Below are 17,632 nucleotides of genomic sequence, written 5' to 3'. Positions count from 1 at the left end.
AACGGTTAACAGTCGAACGGAAATGCCAAAGGAAACGGAAACTCAACAGAAAGTCAAGGTAAAAAACAGAAACAAATCAAAAATAATATAAACAGAATCGTAAGAATTGGAAAAGTATAGAAGAAATTTGAGTGCGCTTTGTGTCAATTGTGTATGAAATTTTGATGGGATTTTACACTCAGAGAAAAACTGTGTGCGATTTCAAAAGTTTTTCTTTTGCGTAGCATTTTCAAGATATTTTTTCCATTTTTTTTGAGTAAGAAATTTGAGTAAGAAACAAGATAAACAACTTTCAAATTATTTGTGAATTTTAAGAATCTACAAGCTTAAATTAAGCCCATTTTTTCTTAGTTAAAGAACAAAAGATCTTGAATTAAACTATTCGAGTTTTGTTTATAGAAATTTCTGGCTTAAGCATATTCTTAAATCTTTTTCAAAGTTGAAAGTTTAATATATTTGAAACTTATAAGAATCTACAAGCTTAAATTAAGCGCTTTTTTTTCTTAATGAAATAAGAATTGAACTTAAATGAAACTATTTGAGTTTTGTTTTTAGAAATTGCTTAAGAAAGCTTCTCAATTCAGTTGAAGGCTTCATATATTTTAGCCTCCGATTTTAACTGGACTTTTTCGCTGAGTGTATATTATGGCTTTTAGATTAGTGTTTCTTTTTTTTTTGTTATAAATGTGTGTTTATTGGGGCGTGGGCGTGGTTATGTCTCTTGTGGTGCTGTAAATGAGATAAACATAGATCAAAATCTGAACATAATTAACGACGACTAAACGTTATTTTTTTTTGGGCTTCGGCTAAGCTACTTGGGTTAGAGAGTTAGAGAGGCACACAGAGAGACAGTTAGCGAGGCAGACAGAGAGAGAGAGAGAGAGAGAGAGAGCGAGCGAGCGAGAGAGGCACATATATATATATAGTGTATGTAGAAGAAGAAGAAGATACTCTAAAGTTTTGGTATGCATGTTGGGTATTAAAAGGAAACCGATTTTTGTCATTCTACGTGTATCTGTTGTCTTAGCTGAAATGCATGCAAACGAACAAGAAAATTGCATGCGGCCAGTGTTGGTTAACGTTCGCTTAAATCTTTGTAAAACCGAAAAAGTACAGTTGTGCAACGGAATAGTTTTTGGGGGTGCAAATGTGAAATGATAATGAAACTCGAAATACATACAGTAAACATTCTGGTACAGTAAAATGACACTTGCAGCAACTTCATAGCTTGACTAAAATTCATGAATTATGTTAGCTTAAATACTAAAATTGTTTAATAAGAATTCAACTCGACAAATCAAAAGAAACCAAAAAAATGTTGTTTTTTTTAACAAATCAAATTAATTGGTTTTTTGTTTTCCAGCAAAAAGCTTTCTGCGGCGGCTTTACTCAAATTTGTTTTGTTTCTACAAAAATCGTTTCCTCAACCAAATGTCAATACCAAATACAAAGACGAGACTACGATTTGACTTGACGATGACTGTGCACAAATTGAGCCTACGGCGGGTTTATCTCAACTATACGTCGGAATTATCTCAACTTTCTAGCATATATGGTAAATATATATATATATGTATTTGGCAGTCGAACAAACTTTGGACGCACTTGTTTTATATTTTTCTTATCTTTTTTTTTTTTGTTTTGTTAGCAATAAATCAATCTGTTAATGTTAAACCAAATGTTAATGGAAAATCATAGGAAAATCATTGGAAAAACTCAAGCGCCGACAGTAAACATGAACAATTGTTGGTTACCTGCTTGTGTTGATACCACAATTTTGGCACAAATATCAAACCCAAGGCGAAGCTATTTGTCAGCTGCGAGCGCACAAATAGCGCCAACAAAATGGCGCTGGGACTCATTTCCGGCAAATAGACGAAGCGCAGAAAATAGAAACTGGATGACACCAAAAATTCCAGCGTCAACGTTGTCACCAGAAATTGACGCTCCTGCAAATGGTGAGAGGTAAAAATTTTAAAGAAAATTCTTAGATAAAATATATAAATCTGTAAGTAAAGAAACCTAGAACCTAGAAACCTATTAGAATATCCATTCCTAAATATCTTTGATGTTTATAGTCCGATCGATATAAAACTTTTAGGGTAGGTCCTTTAAAAGACACAGGAAATCAAAGGATCAAAGAATCTAGAGAATCACTTTTACTTTTCTAGGGTATACAAATAGCTAAAATCATGTTAGAGAATCTGTAGAATCCATTTATTTTTTTCTGGGGTTAGAAAAAGTGAAACACTTTAAGAGAATCCGAGATAAAATCTAGCTATCTCTAGCTATTCTGCTAATCGATACTTATCGATTTCTAAGAAATATGGAAATATTTTTAAATAAAATCAAACAATATGTTCTGCTAGATACAAAACATTCTGTGAATTATAAAACATTGTCAAACCTTAAGATAAACTAAGAAAACTGCCAACTAATATCTATCGATATTTATCGATTTGCGATAAAAAGAGGCACTTATCGAAAGACAGTTCATATTATAGACGCCTGCTCACCCGAAACTGTGTATTGGCATTGCGACTGGCAATGGCCAGATGTAGGCCAAAGCAGAGAATGAGCATCTCGCTGGTCTGCGTCACCAGCTCCCATTTGAGGGGATGGCAAGTGTTGGTGCTGGCCTCACGCAGACTCTCCAGCTGGGCGCTCTCGAGCAGGTCCAGCGACGAGGCCGTAAATGCGGACATATAACAGACAACGGCAAACACCATGGTGCCCAGATACTTGAGCAGATCGACATCGCGCAGCACCCAGCGATGCGCCTTCCTGGTGCGAAAGTCCACCAGATGCCGATATAGCTTCAATATGATCGCACCATAGCACGTAATAAAGCCAATTTCGCGCAGCCAGGGCTCCAGCAGGCAGCGCTCCGTGGAGGCGGGAAAGAAATGGACGGCAACCTAAAATGAGGCATGGCATTACAAATAAGCAGGCAAATCCTGGGCTGCAAATTGACGCACCGATGCATAAAGTAAAACAATGCCCAGCAGAATAGTCTCCAGCACGGTCCACATGCCCGAGGCAATGGCCTAAAATAGTAATTGAACAGAGATATAATCAATGTTATTTTTAGCTAATTTTCTGACCCACCTTGCACTTGCGCTGCCGGAACACGATCACGCTGAGCACCACACAGCACAGAATGCAGGCGGCCAGGACAATGGCCACCAGGAGACGCAGGCAGGCATCTATGTTGAGCGCATCCTCCTCCTGAAAGTTGAGGCATACGCCGTGCATGTCGCAATTGCTGCAGCCACCCGGACAGGGCAGACACGAGTAATTGTCATAGCCCTCGGATAGCTCCACCAGATCACCGGGAAAACCCTGCAGCGTCCCATTGGGCAGGTAATAGGATTCGCGGCACAAACACGTGTACACATCACGTGTGGCCGGCGGCTTCGTTTCGGTCAGCAGGCAAAATGTGGTGTTCCGATCGCAGCTGCAACATGCATGAAAGCCCAGTTAATCTTTATTTCTTTACATAATTCGTTTTTTTTTTAGCGTATTTTACCCGTGACGCCGTCCGAAGACCTCCTCCAGGCCGTCGTTGCACACATCCTCATCGGCGGCTATAAATGCAGCGGCAACAATTCTGTGAAGATTGAATTTGAAATAGGTTTTTATAATATTTTTTATATTTATTAGCCTAAGGTATTCCATCTATAAATCTTCTATAGATCTTTAAAATATTTAAAGTACATCAAGGGAAAAAAATCAAGTTCAGCAGTTTTCCACCCATTTTCCGACCGTGGAAGTAAATTCGATAAAACATGCCTGCTATAAATTCTCACAGAGATCTTCAGAAATGAGTTAAGTGGCACAACTTTTATCAATCGCCTTTCCACTAATTTTCCACGCTTGCAGGTGGAATTTTATAAAACCACATCCAAGCGTGAATTCATATCACAAGAAAGAGCTGCTGTGGAAATTTCAGTCATAAATTCTCACAGCGATCTATGGAAATGATTTAAGCGAACAATTTGTATCAATCACCATTCCACCAATTTTCCACGCTTGTAAGTGAAAGTTACCAAAATCCCGTCTATTCGTGGATTCATATCACAAGAAAAAACAGCTCCCAGTCAATCAAACAGTCAGTGAGTAAGTGCAATTAATTAAATAGATATTTAACTTTAGTAATAACTCACTTGATTCGGTGCTCGGTGAATGATATGCGAAATGGCCACAGCCAGCGCCCCGTCAAAAGGTTGCAGTCACGAAAGGGCGCGCCCCACTCCTTGGTGCCATCGCTGCTGTTCCAGGCGGCCCTATAAGCATTTTCGATACGATCAAATCAATTAGCGAACTGTCAGCTGCACGCAAACACAAGCTATAGCTATTTAATAATATCATATACGATACGATCCACTGGGAAATCAAACATTTAGGTCTTTTAATCAAAATAATGAGTATTCTATGTTAGTTGAAACTTGTTTAAAGATTCTCTGGAGACTTAAATTAAGCTTCAATGAAATAGAAATATGATCCAGTGGCAAAGCAAAACAATATAATATTTTAATCAGACTAATTGTTATTTTAAGTAATTTGAAACTTATTTTAACATTCAAATCTTAAATAAGCTCACGAAAAATTATTTCAATTTCATACTTTCAAATTGCAACTTGTTTTAAGATTTTTTTTCGGAAATCAAACAAGATTTTTTTAGACAAAACGAAAAGTGGAAAAAAAGGGTTTTAATATTGTTCCTTTATTAACAAATAATAAGTTGAAACTTGTAAAATTAATAATTTATTATAACAAAATCTTAACATATATATTTTAATTAGTTTTAAAATATGAAAAACAAATGCTTGGACTCAATTCTTGTATCTGAAACTCACCCCAATTCCCGCCAATAGGAACCCAAGTAAGCCTTGTTGTGCACCTGATTCGGTGGTATCTGAAAAGTAAATAATACGAATAACCATTTAAAGTCCATAAGCTAAAATGTTATTTGTTTATTGTCGTAGTCCGGAACTGACCGTCACATTGTCCCTGAATTTGACAACAACTGTGTGTATGCTGGGCGCCGCGATGGCAAAGGCCAACAGATTGTCATCCTCGTTGAGGGCATTGCTGGCAATGCCATTGGCCCGCCGGCTCACCTCCTCGCGGGTCGGCTCATCTATGGCAATCGGCGTGTTGGCATTTGGAAATTTATTCGATAGGAATTCAGTGAATTCGCGTGCAGCCACCTCGGCAATCTCGGTGAAGTCGTAATACTGTAAATTCAAACAAACACAAAATGTAAATAGATTAGTTTGATTTGAATTCAAAGCTAGGCAATATTTAAGGAAAGCTAATATTTATTAAGAAAAAAATAATTTTAGGGAAATCCTAAAATTGCTTAAGGATCTTTCACACTTTTCGCAAAATCCACCTCTCTTGGTGGATAAATGTGGGTCAAAGTGTTATATAAGGAAAGTTAATTTTTCGGCTTAATTCTCACCACAAGGTGTATGTATATGTATGTGTGTATGCATGTTTGTATGTATGCATGTATGCATGTTTGCATGTTTGCATGTTTGCATGTATACCTGTATGCTTGTATGCATGTATGTATGTATGTATGCATGTGTGTGTGTGTGTGTGTGTGAGTGAGTATGTGTGTGTGTGTGTGCGCGTGTGTGTGTGTGTGTGTGTGTGTGTGTGTGTGTGTGCGTGTGTGTGTGTGTGTGTGTGTGTGTGTGTGTGTGTGTGTGTGTGTGTGTGTGTGTGTGTGTGTGTGTGTGTGTGTGTGTGTGTGTGTGTGTGTGTGTGTGTGTGTGTGTGTGTGTGTGTGTGTGTGTGTGTGTGTGTATGTATGTATGTATGTATGTATGTGTATGTATATATGTATGTATGTATGTATGTATGTATGTGTGTATGTATGTATTTATGTGTGTGCATTTACGTATTCTTTACTAATGCCCTTCTACGCGATTCTCATAAATTCAAGTAAGCCTCAAGTAAGTAAGGCTTCACTTCAAGCAGGAGGCGGTGGCCTTCATATAGGAGGAGGCGGCAGCTTGAGCAAAGGAGGAGGCGGCTTCAATAATATTGGAGGAGGCGGCTTTAACTAGCGAGGAGGCGACGGCTTAATCATAAGAGGAGACGGCTTCAACTTCAACTACACAGGAGGCTGCCTCAACTATGAAGGAGGTGGCGGCTGCTTTAACTATGAAAGGGACGGCCACATTAGAGGAGGCGGAGACATCAATTATAAATGTGGCCGTTGAAAAAACTGGTACGTATTAAAAACATAACAATGTTCTATCAATCTACTATGCGATTCTCACTTATTCAAGTTAATAAGCATCTCTGCTTTTATTTTCTTTCAGGGATGTGTTCATATAAAAGATCGTCTCCCGCCTACTAATAGATGATGATAAAAATCGTTCGTGTATATTTGCAGGTAAGTACGTTATTATAAATATATATATTTATACTAGCGGGTGTACCCCGGCTTTTCCCGTGATACGTATAAAATAAATACTCTCAAATATTTTTAAAAATAAGCTTGAAAGCCAATATAGACTATTCTTTAAGTTCTTATGTAAACCTTTGAAAATAGGTATAGAGCATATCCGAGAAAAACTAAAAACTAAATAATGTTGCCAGACTTAGATGCCAAATTGATCTGGAGCCCAAACCATGATGAAAGAGACAAACCTTACCGAAATCGGATGAGATTTGCCTGAGTTATGGGGGTGGGAAATTTTCACCCATGTCTATATAGGATATTTTGGGGTACCATTTCCACATGAATTTCGACCAAAAATTATGTTGCCAGATTTTGATGCAGAATTGATAACGAGGCAAAACCATGAACAAAAAGCCAAACCTTATGAAAATCGGATGAGATTTGACCGAGTTATGAGGGTGGGAAATGTTCACCCATGTCTATATAGGATATTTTGGGGTACCATTTCCACATGAATTTCGACCAATAATTATGTTGCCAGATTTTGATGCCAAGTTGATTTAGAGGCAAAACCATGAACAAAAAGTCAAACCTTATGAAAATCGGATGAGATTTGACCAAGTTATGGGGTTGGGAAGTTTTGACTGCGTCTATATAGGATATTTGAGGGTACCACTTACACATGAATTTCGACGAAAAATTATGTTGCCAGATTTTGATGCAGAATTGATTTAGAGGCAAAACCATGAACAAAAAGTTAAACCTTATGAAAATCGGTTAAGATTTGACCAAGTTATGGGGTTGGGAAATTTTGACCCATGTCTATATAGGATATTTTGGGGTACCATTTCCACATGAATTTCGACCAAAAATTATGTTGCCAGATTTTGATGCCAAGTTGATTTAGAGGCAAAACCATGAACCAAAAGTCAAACCTTAGGAAAATCGGTTAAGATTTGACCAAGTTATGGGGTTGGGAAGTTTTGACTGCGTCTATATAGGATATTTGAGGGTACCACTTACACATGAATTTCGACGAAAAATTATGTTGCCAGATTTTGATGCAGAATTGATTTAGAGGCAAAACCATGAACAAAAAGTTAAACCTTATGAAAATCGGTTAAGATTTGACCAAGTTATGGGGTTGGGAAGTTTTGACTGCGTCTATATAGGATATTTGAGGGTACCACTTACACATGAATTTCGACGAAAAATTATGTTGCCAGATTTTGATGCAGAATTGATTTAGAGGCAAAACCATGAACAAAAAGTTAAACCTTATGAAAATCGGTTAAGATTTGACCAAGTTATGGGGTTGGGAAATTTTGACCCATGTGTATATAGGATATTTTGGGGTACCATTTCCACATGAATTTCGACCAAAAATTATGTTGCCAGATTTTGATGCCAAGTTGATTTAGAGGCAAAACCATGAACCAAAAGTCAAACCTTAGGAAAATCGGTTAAGATTTGACAAAGTTATGGGGTTGGGAAGTTTTGACTGGGTCTATATAGGATATTTGAGGGTACCACTTACACATGAATTTCGACGAAAAATTATGTTGCCAGATTTTGATGCAGAATTGATTTAGAGGCAAAACCATGAACAAAAAGTTAAACCTTATGAAAATCGGTTAAGATTTGACCAAGTTATGGGGTTGGGAAGTTTTGACTGCGTCTATATAGGATATTTTGGGGTACCATTTACACATGAATTTCGACCAAAAATTATGTTGCCAGATTTTGATGCCAAGTTGATTTAGAGGCAAAACCATGAACAAAAAGTCAAACCTTATGAAAATCGGTTAAGATTTGACTAAGTTATGGGGTTGGGAAATTTTGACCCATGTCTACATAGGATATTTGAGGGTACCATTTTGACATAAATTATGACCAAAAATTATGTTGCCAGATTTTGATGCAGAATTGATTTAGAGGCAAAACCACGAACAAAAAGTCAAACCTTTTGAAAATCGGTTGAGATTTGACCAAGTTATGGGGTTGGGAAGTTTTGACTGCGTCTATATAGGATATTTGAGGGTACCATTTTGACATGAATTTTGACCAAAAATTATGTTGCCAGATTTTGATGCCAAGTTTATTTAGAGGCAAAACCATGAACAAAAAGTCAAACCTTATGAAAATCGGTTAAGATTTGACCAAGTTATGGGGTTGGGAAATTTTGACCCATGTCTATATAGGATATTTGAGGGTACCATTTTGACATGAATTTTTACCAAAAATGATGTTGCCAGATTTTGATGCAGAATTGATTTAGAGGCAAAACCACGAACAAAAAGTCAAACCTTTTGAAAATCGGTTGAGATTTGACCAAGTTATGGGGTTGGGAAGTTTTGACTGCGTCTATATAGGATAATTGAGGGTACCATTTTGACATGAATTTTGACCAAAAATTATGTTGCCAGATTTTGATGCAGAATTGATAACGAGGCCAAACCATTAACAAAAAGTCAAACCTTATGAAAATCGGTTGAGATTTGACCAAGTTATGGGGTTGGGAAGTTTTGACCCATGTCTATATAGGATATTTTGGGGTACCATTTCCACATGAATTTCGACCAAAAATGATGTTGCCAGATTTTGATGCCAAGTTGATTTAGAGGCAAAACCATGAACAAAAAGTCAAACCTTATGAAAATCGGTTAAGATTTGACCAAGTTATGGGGTTGGGAAATTTTGACCCATGTCTACATAGGATATTTGAGGGTACCATTTTGACATAAATTATGACCAAAAATTATGTTGCCAGATTTTGATGCAGAATTGATTTAGAGGCAAAACCACGAACAAAAAGTCAAACCTTATGAAAATCGGTTGAGATTTGACCAAGTTATGGGGTTGGGAAGTTTTGACTGCGTCTATATAGGATATTTTGGGGTACCATTTCCACATGAATTTCGACCAAAAATTATGTTGCCAGATTTTGATGCCAAGTTGATTTAGAGGCAAAACCATGAACAAAAAGTTAAACCTTATGAAAATCGGTTAAGATTTGACCAAGTTATGGGGTTGGGAAATTTTGACCCATGTCTACATAGGATATTTGAGGGTACCATTTTGACATGAATTTCGACCAAAAATTATGTTGCCAGATTTTGATGCCAAGTTGATTTAGAGGCAAAACCATGAACAAAAAGTCAAACCTTATGAAAATCGGTTAAGATTTGACCAAGTTATGGGGTTGGGAAGTTTTGACCCATGTCTATATAGGATATTTGAGGGTACCATTTTGACATGAATTTTGACCAAAAATGATGTAGCCAGATTTTGATGCAGAATTGATTTAGAGGCAAAACCACGAACAAAAAGTCAAACCTTATGAAAATCGGTTAAGATTTGACCAAGTTATGGGGTTGGGAAATTTTGACCCATGTCTACATAGGATATTTGAGGGTACCATTTTGACATAAATTATGACCAAAAATTATGTTGCCAGATTTTGATGCAGAATTGATTTAGAGGCAAAACCACGAACAAAAAGTCAAACCTTATGAAAATCGGTTGAGATTTGACCAAGTTATGGGGTTGGGAAGTTTTGACTGCGTCTATATAGGATATGGGGTTGGGAAATTTTGACCCATGTCTATATGGGATATTTGGGGGTACCACATGAGTTTCGACCTAAGTGTATGTTGCCAGATTTTGATGCCAAGTTGATTTAGAGGCAAAACCATGAACAAAAAGTCAAACCTTATGAAAATCGGTTAAGATTTGACCAAGTTATGGGGTTGGGAAATTTTGACCCATGTCTACATAGGATATTTGAGGGTACCATTTTGACATAAATTATGACCAAAAATTATGTTGCCAGATTTTGATGCAGAATTGATTTAGAGGCAAAACCACGAACAAAAAGTCAAACCTTATGAAAATCGGTTGAGATTTGACCAAGTTATGGGGTTGGGAAGTTTTGACTGCGTCTATATAGGATATTTTGGGGTACCATTTCCACATGAATTTCGACCAAAAATTATGTTGCCAGATTTTGATGCCAAGTTGATTTAGAGGCAAAACCATGAACAAAAAGTTAAACCTTATGAAAATCGGTTAAGATTTGACCAAGTTATGGGGTTGGGAAATTTTGACCCATGTCTACATAGGATATTTGAGGGTACCATTTTGACATGAATTTCGACCAAAAATTATGTTGCCAGATTTTGATGCCAAGTTGATTTAGAGGCAAAACCATGAACAAAAAGTCAAACCTTATGAAAATCGGTTAAGATTTGACCAAGTTATGGGGTTGGGAAGTTTTGACCCATGTCTATATAGGATATTTGAGGGTACCATTTTGACATGAATTTTGACCAAAAATGATGTAGCCAGATTTTGATGCAGAATTGATTTAGAGGCAAAACCACGAACAAAAAGTCAAACCTTATGAAAATCGGTTAAGATTTGACCAAGTTATGGGGTTGGGAAATTTTGACCCATGTCTACATAGGATATTTGAGGGTACCATTTTGACATAAATTATGACCAAAAATTATGTTGCCAGATTTTGATGCAGAATTGATTTAGAGGCAAAACCACGAACAAAAAGTCAAACCTTATGAAAATCGGTTGAGATTTGACCAAGTTATGGGGTTGGGAAGTTTTGACTGCGTCTATATAGGATATTTGAGGGTATCATTTTGACATGAATTTTGACCAAAAATTATGTTGCCAGATTTTGATGTAGAATTGATTTAGAGGCAAAACCATTAACAAAAAGTCAAACCTTAGGAAAATCGGTTAAGATTTGACCAAGTTATGGGGTTGGGAAGTTTTGACTGCGTCTATATAGGATATTTGAGGGTACCAATTACACATGAATTTCGACCAAAAATTATGTTGCCAGATTTTGATGCAGAACTGATAACGAGGCCAAACCATTAACAAAAAGTCAAATCTTATGAAAATCGGTTGAGATTTGACCAAGTTATGGGGTTGGGAAGTTTTGACTGCGTCTATATAGGATATGGGGTTGGGAAATTTTGACCCATGTCTATATGGGATATTTGGGGGTACCACATGAGTTTCGACCTAAGTGTATGTTGCCAGATTTTGGTGTCAAGTTGATTAAGAGGCCAAGCCATAAACAAAAAGCCAAACCTCGTGAAAATTGGATGAAATTTGACCGAGGTATGGGGCCTTGCATGTATGTAAGTGTGTATGTATGTGTGTGTGTGTGTGTGTGTGTGTGTGCGTGTGTGCGTGTGTGCATGTGCATATATATGTATGTATGTATGCATGTAAGTTGTCTTCTCAACCAACAGCAGACCAATTTGTCTTATTGCGCTGAAATTTAAGATAAGAAAACGTATTTATTAAAGCTGCCCTCCTCCTCGATTCTCAAAAATTTAAGTAGGGCCTGCAGGCTTCACCTATGAATTAGGCACAGGCGGCTTCAACGCTGGGAACTGGAGGAGCAGGGCGGAGGAGCAGGAGGCGTATCTAGGTATGTAGGCATGTATGTATGTAGGCATGTATGTATGTAGGCATGTATGTATGTAGGCATGTATGTATGTAGGCATGTATGTATGGAGGCATGTATGAATGTAGGCATGTATGTATGTAGGCATGTATGTATGTATGTATGCATGTATGTATGTATGTATGTATGTATGTATGTATGTATGTATGTATGTATGTATGTATGTATGTATGTATGTATGTGTGTATGTATGTATGTATGTATGTATGTATGTATGTATGTATGTATGTATGTATGTATGTATGTATGTATGTATGTATGTATGTATGTATGTATGTAAGTATGTATGCATGTATGTGTGTATGTATGTATTTATGTGTGTGCATTTACGTATTCTTTACTAATGCCCTTCTACGCGATTCTCATAAATTCAAGTAAGCCTCAAGTAAATAAGGCTTCACTTCAAGTGCAGGAGGCAGCGGCCTTCATATAGGAGGAGGCGGCAGCTTGAGCAAAGGAGGAGGCGGCTTCATTAATATTGGAGGAGGCGGCTTTAACTAGCGAGGAGGCGACGGCTTAATCATAAGAGGAGACGGCTTCAACTTCAACTACACAGGAGGCTGCCTCAACTATGAAGGAGGTGGCGGCTGCTTTAACTATGAAAGGGACGGCCACATTAGAGGAGGCGGAGACATCAATTATAAATGTGGCCGTTGAAAAAATTGGTACGTATTGAAAACATAACATTAGAGGCAAAACCACGAACAAAAAGTCAAACCTTATGAAAATCGGTTAAGATTTGACCAAGTTATGGGGTTGGGAAGTTTTGACTGCGTCTATATAGGATATTTGAGGGTACCATTTTGACATGAATTTTGACCAAAAATGATGTTGCCAGATTTTGATGCCAAGTTGATTTAGAGGCAAAACCATGAACAAAAAGTCAAACCTTATGAAAATCGGTTAAGATTTGACCAAGTTATGGGGTTGGGAAATTTTGACCCATGTCTACATAGGATATTTGAGGGTACCATTTTGACATAAATTATGACCAAAAATTATGTTGCCAGATTTTGATGCAGAATTGATTTAGAGGCAAAACCACGAACAAAAAGTCAAACCTTATGAAAATCGGTTGAGATTTGACCAAGTTATGGGGTTGGGAAGTTTTGACTGCGTCTATATAGGATATTTGAGGGTATCATTTTGACATGAATTTTGACCAAAAATTATGTTGCCAGATTTTGATGTAGAATTGATTTAGAGGCAAAACCATTAACAAAAAGTCAAACCTTAGGAAAATCGGTTAAGATTTGACCAAGTTATGGGGTTGGGAAGTTTTGACTGCGTCTATATAGGATATTTGAGGGTACCAATTACACATGAATTTCGACCAAAAATTATGTTGCCAGATTTTGATGCAGAACTGATAACGAGGCCAAACCATTAACAAAAAGTCAAATCTTATGAAAATCGGTTGAGATTTGACCAAGTTATGGGGTTGGGAAGTTTTGACTGCGTCTATATAGGATATGGGGTTGGGAAATTTTGACCCATGTCTATATGGGATATTTGGGGGTACCACATGAGTTTCGACCTAAGTGTATGTTGCCAGATTTTGGTGCCAAGTTGATTAAGAGGCCAAGCCATAAACAAAAAGCCAAACCTCGTGAAAATTGGATGAAATTTGACCGAGGTATGGGGCCTTGCATGTATGTAAGTGTGTATGTATGTGTGTGTGTGTGTGTGTGTGTGTGTGTGCGTGTGTGCGTGTGTGCATGTGCATATATATGTATGTATGTATGCATGTAAGTTGTCTTCTCAACCAACAGCAGACCAATTTGTCTTATTGCGCTGAAATTTAAGATAAGAAAACGTATTTATTAAAGCTGCCCTCCTCCTCGATTCTCAAAAATTTAAGTAGGGCCTGCAGGCTTCACCTATGAATTAGGCACAGGCGGCTTCAACGCTGGGAACTGGAGGAGCAGGGCGGAGGAGCAGGAGGCGTATCTAGGTATGTAGGCATGTATGTATGTAGGCATGTATGTATGTAGGCATGTATGTATGTAGGCATGTATGTATGTAGGCATGTATGTATGTAGGCATGTATGTATGGAGGCATGTATGAATGTAGGCATGTATGTATGTAGGCATGTATGTATGTATGTATGCATGTATGTATGTATGTATGTATGTATGTATGTATGTATGTATGTATGTATGTATGTATGTATGTATGTATGTATGTATGTGTGTATGTATGTATGTATGTATGTATGTATGTATGTATGTATGTATGTATGTATGTATGTATGTATGTATGTATGTATGTATGTATGTATGTATGTATGTATGTATGTAAGTATGTATGCATGTATGTGTGTATGTATGTATTTATGTGTGTGCATTTACGTATTCTTTACTAATGCCCTTCTACGCGATTCTCATAAATTCAAGTAAGCCTCAAGTAAATAAGGCTTCACTTCAAGTGCAGGAGGCAGCGGCCTTCATATAGGAGGAGGCGGCAGCTTGAGCAAAGGAGGAGGCGGCAGCTTGAGCAAAGGAGGAGGCGGCTTTAACTAGCGAGGAGGCGACGGCTTAATCATAAGAGGAGACGGCTTCAACTTCAACTACACAGGAGGCTGCCTCAACTATGAAGGAGGTGGCGGCTGCTTTAACTATGAAAGGGACGGCCACATTAGAGGAGGCGGAGACATCAATTATAAATGTGGCCGTTGAAAAAACTGGTACGTATTAAAAACATAACAATGTTCTATCAATCTACTATGCGATTCTCACTTATTCAAGTTAATAAGCATCTCTGCTTTTATTTTCTTTCAGGGATGTGTTCATATAAAAGATCGTCTTCCGGCTACTAATAGATGATGATAAAAATCGTTCGTGTATATTTACAGGTAAGTACGTTATTATAAATATATATATTTATACTAGCGGGTGTACCCCGGCTTTTCCCGTGATACGTATAAAATAAATACTCTCAAATATTTTTAAAAATAAGCTTGAAAGCCAATATAGACTATTCTTTAAGTTCTTATGTAAACCTTTGAAAATAGGTATAGAGCATATCCGAGAAAAACTAAAAACTAAATAATGTTGCCAGACTTAGATGCCAAATTGATCTGGAGCCCAAACCATGATGAAAGAGACAAACCTTACCGAAATCGGATGAGATTTGCCTGAGTTATGGGGGTGGGAAATTTTCACCCATGTCTATATAGGATATTTTGGGGTACCATTTCCACATGAATTTCGACCAAAAATTATGTTGCCAGATTTTGATGCAGAATTGATAACGAGGCAAAACCATTAACAAAAAGTCAAACCTTATAAAAATCGGTTAAGATTTGACCAAGTTATGGGGTTGGGAAATTTTGACCCATGTCTATATAGGATATTTTGGGGTACCATTTCCACATGAATTTCGACCAAAAATTATGTTGCCAGATTTTGATGCCAAGTTGATTTAGAGGCAAAACCATGAACAAAAAGTTAAACCTTATGAAAATCGGTTAAGATTTTACCAAGTTACGGGGTTGGGAAATTTTGACCCATGTCTACATAGGATATTTGAGGGTACCATTTTGACATAAATTATGACCAAAAATTATGTTGCCAGATTTTGATGCAGAATTGATTTAGAGGCAAAACCACGAACAAAAAGTCAAACCTTATGAAAATCGGTTGAGATTTGACCAAGTTATGGGGTTGGGAAGTTTTGACTGCGTCTATATAGGATATGGGGTTGGGAAATTTTGAACCATGTCTATATGGGATATTTGGGGGTACCACATGAGTTTCGACCTAAGTGTATGTTGCCAGATTTTGGTGCCAAGTTGATTAAGAGGCCAAGCCATAAACAAAAAGCCAAACCTCGTGAAAATTGGATGAAATTTGACCGAGGTATGGGGCCTTGCATGTATGTAAGTGTGTATGTATGTATGTGTGTGTGTGTGTGTGCGTGTGTGCGTGTGTGCATGTGCATATATATGTATGTATGTATGCATGTAAGTTGTCTTCTCAACCAACAGCAGACCAATTTGTCTTATTGCGCTGAAATTTAAGATAAGAAAACGTATTTATTAAAGCTGCCCTCCTCCTCGATTCTCAAAAATTTAAGTAGGGCCTGCAGGCTTCACCTATGAATTAGGCACAGGCGGCTTCAACGCTGGGAACTGGAGGAGCAGGGCGGAGGAGCAGGAGGCGTATCTAGGTATGTAGGCATGTATGTATGTAGGCATGTATGTATGTAGGCATGTATGTATGTAGGCATGTATGTATGTAGGCATGTATGTATGTAGGCATGTATGTATGTAGGCATGTATGTATGTAGGCATGTATGTATGTATGTATGCATGTATGTATGTATGTATGTATGTATGTATGTATGTATGTATGTATGTATGTATGTATGTATGTATGTATGTATGTATGTATGTATGTATGTATGTATGTATGTATGTATGTATGTTTGTATGCATGTATGTATGTATGTATGTATGTATGTATGTATGTATGTATGTATGTATGTATGTATGTATGTATGTATGTATGTATGTATGTATGTATGTATGTAAGTATGTATGCATGTATGTGTGTATGTATGTATTTATGTGTGTGCATTTACGTATTCTTTACTAATGCCCTTCTACGCGATTCTCATAAATTCAAGTAAGCCTCAAGTAAATAAGGCTTCACTTCAAGTGCAGGAGGCAGCGGCCTTCATATAGGAGGAGGCGGCAGCTTGAGCAAAGGAGGAGGCGGCTTCATTAATATTGGAGGAGGCGGCTTTAACTAGCGAGGAGGCGACGGGTTAATCATAAGAGGAGACGGCTTCAACTTCAACTACACAGGAGGCTGCCTCAACTATGAAGGAGGTGGCGGCTGCTTTAACTATGAAAGGGACGGCCACATTAGAGGAGGCGGAGACATCAATTATAAATGTGGCCGTTGAAAAAATTGGTACGTATTGAAAACATAACAATGTTTAGAATTATTTTAAATAATATACAATTACTACAATCGTATGAATGCATGTTTGTTTTGTTGTCTAAATATTGCTCTACTATGCGATTCTCACTTATTCAAGTTAATAAACATCTCTGCTTTTATTTTCTTTCAGGGATGTGTTCATATAAAAGATCGTCTTCCGGCTACTAATAGATGATGATAAAAATCGTTCGTGTATATTTACAGGTAAGTACGTTATTATAAATATATATATTTATACTAGCGGGTGTACCCCGGCTTTTCCCGTGATACGTATAAAATAAATACTCTCAAATATTTTTAAAAATAAGCTTGAAAGCCAATATAGACTATTCTTTAAGTTTTTATGTAAACCTTTGAAAATAGGTATAGAGCATATCCGAGAAAAACTAAAAACTAAATAATGTTGCCAGACTTAGATGTCAAATTGATCTGGAGCCCAAACCATGATGAAAGAGACAAACCTTACCGAAATCGGATGAGATTTGCCTGAGTTATGGGGGTGGGAAATTTTCACCCATGTCTATATAGGATATTTTGGGGTACCATTTCCACATGAATTTCGACCAAAAATTATGTTGCCAGATTTTGATGCAGAATTGATAACGAGGCAAAACCATGAACAAAAAGCCAAACCTTATGAAAATCGGATGAGATTTGACCGAGTTATGAGGGTGGGAAATTATGACCTATGTCTAAATAGGATAATAATCTAGTAAAAGCGTTACGAATACGAATTCAAAGAAGAAAAACGAAAGACTTGAAAC

The 17,632-nt window shown here is 37.3% G+C and overlaps 1 protein-coding gene across 1 annotated transcript in view; it reads right to left on the bottom strand.

Moving 5' to 3' along the window:
* Positions 1-17,632, bottom strand: part of LOC115768550 (probable G-protein coupled receptor 158) — a 43,586-nt gene that overhangs the window by 1,712 nt on the left and 24,242 nt on the right. Inside the window, exons 3-10 of the mRNA XM_030713160.1 lie at positions 5,001-5,240; positions 4,860-4,918; positions 4,167-4,286; positions 3,530-3,610; positions 3,109-3,457; positions 2,979-3,047; positions 2,517-2,918; positions 1,755-1,949 (exon numbers count right to left, since the gene is read on the bottom strand). Of these exons, the coding sequence (XP_030569020.1) occupies positions 1,755-1,949; positions 2,517-2,918; positions 2,979-3,047; positions 3,109-3,457; positions 3,530-3,610; positions 4,167-4,286; positions 4,860-4,918; positions 5,001-5,240 (1,515 nt within the window). The remainder of the gene's footprint in view (positions 1-1,754; positions 1,950-2,516; positions 2,919-2,978; positions 3,048-3,108; positions 3,458-3,529; positions 3,611-4,166; positions 4,287-4,859; positions 4,919-5,000; positions 5,241-17,632) is intronic.

Source organism: Drosophila novamexicana, unplaced genomic scaffold (genome assembly GCF_003285875.2).
Source record: "Drosophila novamexicana strain 15010-1031.04,08,12 unplaced genomic scaffold, DnovRS2.1 tig00001834-arrow-arrow-pilon, whole genome shotgun sequence".
Taxonomy (NCBI): domain Eukaryota; kingdom Metazoa; phylum Arthropoda; class Insecta; order Diptera; family Drosophilidae; genus Drosophila; species Drosophila novamexicana.
Note: the sequence above shows the minus strand (reverse complement) of the source record. Positions and strands in the feature narration are given on the sequence as shown.